The sequence below is a fragment of the Hydra vulgaris genome, chromosome 08, assembly GCF_038396675.1.
Source record: "Hydra vulgaris chromosome 08, alternate assembly HydraT2T_AEP".
Taxonomy (NCBI): domain Eukaryota; kingdom Metazoa; phylum Cnidaria; class Hydrozoa; order Anthoathecata; family Hydridae; genus Hydra; species Hydra vulgaris.
In genome coordinates, this window is record NC_088927.1 from 10,487,501 (window position 1) to 10,493,090 (window position 5,590).

Consider the following 5,590-nt stretch of genomic DNA (forward strand, 5'->3'; position numbering starts at 1 on the left):
AACAGTTTATCGAAGTGAGTTTTATCAAAGTGTTTTATCAAAGAACATCAATACAAGAAGTGAAATTCAACAAGTGTTTCATTACATCAATACAGTCCACATCCAGAAAGACATTGTGTTCCACTGAGCGTTATTGTATCATCACAAGGTAAATGTAACATGGTAAGCCTTGAAAAACGCGATGATCTATTTTTATTATTTTTATGACTTCAAGTGCAAAAATGGCTCCCGACAGCCGTGGATTGGAACTAAGAAAAAAAATTATTACCGATTGCGTAAGTGGAGTGTCACAAAAAAGTATTTGTGATAAATATCGCGTGAAAAATGGACCGTATCAAGACTATGTTCGAAATATCGTTCTACGGGGAAGTTGGTAGCAGATAGCAAAGGTGGAAGACCGCGTTCCATCACTTTTAGAGAGGATTCTATAATCATCAGATCCGTCAAGAAGGATCCTTGGATATCATTAGTTGAGATACAAAAGCAAATAGACCTGCCTGTTTTGGCCCGAACAATCAGACGACGTGCTGATGAAGCCGGATTGTTTTCTCGACGCCCTGCAAATAAACCGCTAATTTCACAAAAAACTCAGAATGAAAGACTCCTGTTTGCTACATCTCATATTACATGGAAGTGCAGAAATGGCGAAATGTCCTGTTCAGTGGTGAATTGAAGTTCACTATTTTTGCGAGCGATAACATTTGCCGTGTACGTCGACCGGCCGGAAAACGCCTCGATTTACGTTACTGCCATAAAACCGTGAAGCATGGTGGAGGCAATGTAATGGGCTAGGGGTGTTTTTCTGCTAATGGTCTAGGTCCAACACATCGAAACAATGGATTGATGGACCGTTTCATGTTTAAAAATATCCTAAAAGATGTTATGTTACCTCATGCTGAATGGAATATGCCATTAAACGGGTTTTTCAGCAAGACAACGATCCGAAATACACTGCAAAATTAATCAAGCACTGGTTTTAAGACAACCACCTATCGGTGATGGATTGGCCGCCTCAATCTTCGGATCTCAACCCTGTCCAGAACCTGTGGGAGATCGTCAATCGCAGAATTAATTGTGAAGGTGTTCGTAATAACGATCAATTGTTTGAACAAATCCAAAAGGCCTAGTAAGCAATTCCACAAAGTTTCATTGATCACCTGATCGAGTTTATGCCTCGAAAATGCAAGGCTGTGATCGACAACAAAGAGTTCGCCACGAAATATTGATAGCGAAATACAGCTTGGTCAACATTTTGTCGAGTTGCACTTGTTTTGGCCAGATCGAAGTCAACTTTTTTAAATACTTTTGATTTATTTATTAATTTTCGTGTACAAATAATGAACCTTTTGATGAATAAAACTTGAAGAACTTTGTCTCTAATCAGTTACAAAGTTATTTCTCTAAACTGAATAAATGCAGCACTTTTATGTAAAGAAACTAAATTAGCATTATTTGGTTGCACTTGTTTTGTCCTATTCTGTATATATATATATATATATATATATATATATATATATATATATATATATATATATATATATATATATATATATATATAGATAGATCCAGAAACTCATTACCTGATGTGTATTTGGAATATCGAATTCTGAAAAGCGTCGCTGTCTTCTTTTTGATGAAATTTATGTTAAACCAAGTATACGTTCAAAATCATCAGTATGTTTCCCTGGAATATTTCAGACAATCGATTTGAGGAAGAATTGGGATTATATTGGTTTTTAAATTTTCTTTATAGCTTATTTATGTTTTTATAACCATTATTAAAGTAATTTTATAAAAATATTCAACAAAATTCTAACTTTTCTACAATTAAGATGACTTGTTTTGTATGGACCTATGTATATACATTCTTTCTAAAGACAATTTATGTATATACATTCTTTCTAGAGACAATTTAAATAAAAAAGTCCAATTAATTCAAATTGTTAATTTTTTTTGTTAGACGACTTTGTGGTGGCAATTACAATATTTCAATGGAGAAAGTTTAAAATAGCTTGCGTTTACAACATTCAAAATTGTTTAGTAAATTCGATGTTATTGATTTGTCTATATCTCTGTGCTTCATTGCTCAATCTGATTGTTGTCACTTTAAATTGATTAAAGATTATATTTGTTATTTTTATATGTTTCTCGCATCGATAGATGCCATATCAAACAAAAAAAATGCTACTCTATCATCGTTTTGTATCGAACATAAGTTAGCTTTATTTATTTCTATTTCCAATACCATTGATACAAAAACATCTGAATTTATAGATTTGGTTTACCTTGGTTGACTATGTCATCCTACTGAACATATACTTCAGTATGTTAGACAAGCTTATTCACTATTTATTTTAGTACCTATTGCAGAGCTGCTGTTTCAGTGTGTAAAGTATGTTTCGAAGCTATTTTTCGATTTGTTCACAGCTCTATCTTTTGATTTATAAAAATTGTCCATTACCCAATTTTCTCCACCATTTCATATTGCTTCTTCAAGGGTTTAACAAAAGTGTATGGCTCAGACAATGTTTTTTTAAATAATAATGCAAAATATCAAATCTACAGTAGAATAAAACGAATAAAGTTGAAATAAAAACTCGTTTACAACACATTATTAGTATCTTACAACACATAATTATAGAGAAGTTAAAATTTTTTTTTTTTATTTTTTTTTTTTTTAGTTTAAGTTTACCATGTTAGTCGTGTTACATAATTCATAAGCCGTAATACATAAATATAAGTCGTAATACAAATACGTAAATAATACAATTTAGCGTACTATTAATATAAAGCTAGGTTTCCAAATCATAAGGATCTTATCATCGTAACCTTAAAAAGTGATATTTATAATGTATATGTATAAAATAATATATATATATATATATATATATATATATATATATATATATTTATATATACACATATACATATACATATATATATGTATATAAATATATATATATATATATACATATATATATATACATATATATATATATATATATATATATATATATATATATATATATATATATATATATATATATAAATATATATATATATATATATATATATATATACATACATACTTATACACATATATATGTATATATATATATATATATATATATATATATATATATATATATATATATATGTATATATATATATATATATATACATACATACATATGCATATATATATATATATATATATACATACATAAATACATACATAAGATTTAACGAATTTACATTATGAAAATATATTACACATTTTAATATATAATAAGCTAAAGATTTAATATATACGTTTTACATTTCATTTTTAGAAGAATTTTAGAATGTTGTCCATAAAGAGAATTAATTTTTTTAACTTAAATTTAAAAACAGAAAGAGTAATAGAAGGATTAAAGTTAGGTAATGCTATTTTATTCCAAAGATGGGATGCACAAGATGAAATACAAATTTGATTGAACTTAGTTCTACAAAAAGGTTCACTTAAAGTAATAAAATTTTTTAATGTGTACTTTTTTATTGGTTTTAAAGAAAAAAGGTCCTTAAAAACAAATAAAGATAAACCGTTTTTCCAAATAAAAGTAAAACATAAGACATTAAGTACGTTCAGTTTATAAACATCTAAAACCTTTATATAATCAAAAAGTTATTTTGAATGTAAAAAGCGATCCGCATAATTAACTACGCGAATTGTATGTTTCTGACGGCGATAAAGATGTTGTAATTTACTTTTATCCGTACTTTCCAAGGCGATGATTGCATAAATTATATAATTGTGTTTAAATGAATAATAGAGTTGGGTTAGGTTTTTTTTGTTTAGATGATTTCGGGCTTTGTATAAAATGCCAATATTTTTAGAAATTTTTGTGCTTATATGATCAATATGTATTCTCCAAGTAATATTCTCATCAAGATAAACACCTAAGAATTTTATAACATTATCTCTTTTTATTATCGTTTCATCAATATAAATTTAAGGCATATTACTTGGTAAAAAACGTTTTTTTGCGCAGGAGTTTTGTTAATATTTAAATTTTGTTTTGTTAATATTTAAAGTTTATTTATTAGCTTTGAACAAATAAGAAATGAGATTGAAAAAATGAGTTCTTTGTTTGTAGTTTAAAAGAGTTCATAAACATCAGTATGGGATAAGAAAAGATGAGTATCATCAGTGAGCATTATACTTTTAAATTTGGAAGCATTGCTTAAGTCGTTTACATAAATTAAAAATAGTAGTGGTCCGAGAATAGAACCTTTTGGAACACCACAGGTTATGCTCAGGGGTTCATTATGCTGACCATCATTAATATACACAAGTTGTTTTCGATTTGTTAAATAGCTTTTAAACCATTTTATAACTTTATTGTTTAAACCATAATGTGTAATTTTTTTGATTAAAATTCGGTGATTGACCGTATCAAAAGCTTTTGATAAGTCAATAAAAACACCTAGTGTATATTGAGATCTTTAAAAAGATTCAGAGATGTTATGATAAATTGAATAATGGCATGTTCTGTTAAACTTCCTTTTCTGAAACCATACTGATTGTCATGAAATAAGGTGTTGTAATTAAAATAATTGTATACTCTGTTGAAGATAATTCTTTCTAAAATTTTAGAAAATATAGAAAGAACAGAGATAGGACGATAGTTACTGATATTGGATCTGTCGCCTTCTTAATGGATAGGGGTAAGCCTGGCAAGTTTTGAACGTTCAGGAAAAAGACCTTGATGATTTGATGCTCTGAAAATTTTAAAAAGAACATTTTTTAATTGTTCGTAGCAATCTATAACTATGTTCTCGTTTATTTCATCTGTACCAGGTGCTTTATTTTTTTTTAAGGATTTTAAAGCTTTCTTAAACTCATCAAATGATAGTTCGGCAGATAATTCTTCAGAGCAAATATCTTTATCAAAGGTTTAGGTATTTGGTATATTTCTTGATAGAGTTGATCCAACTTCAGTGAAATATCTATTGAATTCATGAGCTATTATTTGTGCTTTATACAAGCTATTGTTATCGACTTTAAGCATTTGTGGCAAAGAGCTTGAGCATGTTTTTTGTTTTCCAGTAATTTCTTTTAATACTGTCTAAGTGCTTTTTGAGTCAATTTTAACTTTATTAATTAGTTTTGAATAGTAAGTTTTTTTTAAATTTTTCGAATTTTACGAAAAGATTTTTGTAACTTTTGTAAATTTTTTCACTAGCTGGGGTTTTTGTTTTTAGATATTTAATGTGTAGCTTTTGTTTTGTTTTGGATATTTTTTTGAATCCTTTGATAATCTAGGGATTATTAAAGTGATTTGTTTTTAATGTAACTGTAACAATTGGGAAATTAGATTCGTAAATAGAGGTGAATGTTTCAAAGAACTTTTCATAAAGGTTGTTTACGATTTCATTAGAATTTAAGTGTTGAACAAGTCTGTGATAATAATATTAACCAGCAAAGTTGCTGAATTTTTTGTTACTGTAGTTGGACGATTTATTAAAGGAATTGCTCCAGATTCAAAAATTGCATCATAAAAATATTTAACTTTGTTATCGTCATTGTAGTCAAAACAATTCATATTGT

At 27.8% G+C, this 5,590-nt stretch overlaps 1 protein-coding gene across 1 annotated transcript in view; it reads left to right on the plus strand.

Moving 5' to 3' along the window:
* Positions 1–3,473, plus strand: part of LOC136083000 (uncharacterized) — a 9,593-nt gene extending 6,120 nt beyond the window's left edge. Inside the window, exon 5 of the mRNA XM_065802412.1 lies at positions 3,394–3,473. Coding sequence (XP_065658484.1) covers positions 3,394–3,473 — 80 coding nt within the window. The remainder of the gene's footprint in view (positions 1–3,393) is intronic.
* Positions 3,474–5,590: the final 2,117 nt, after the last annotated feature.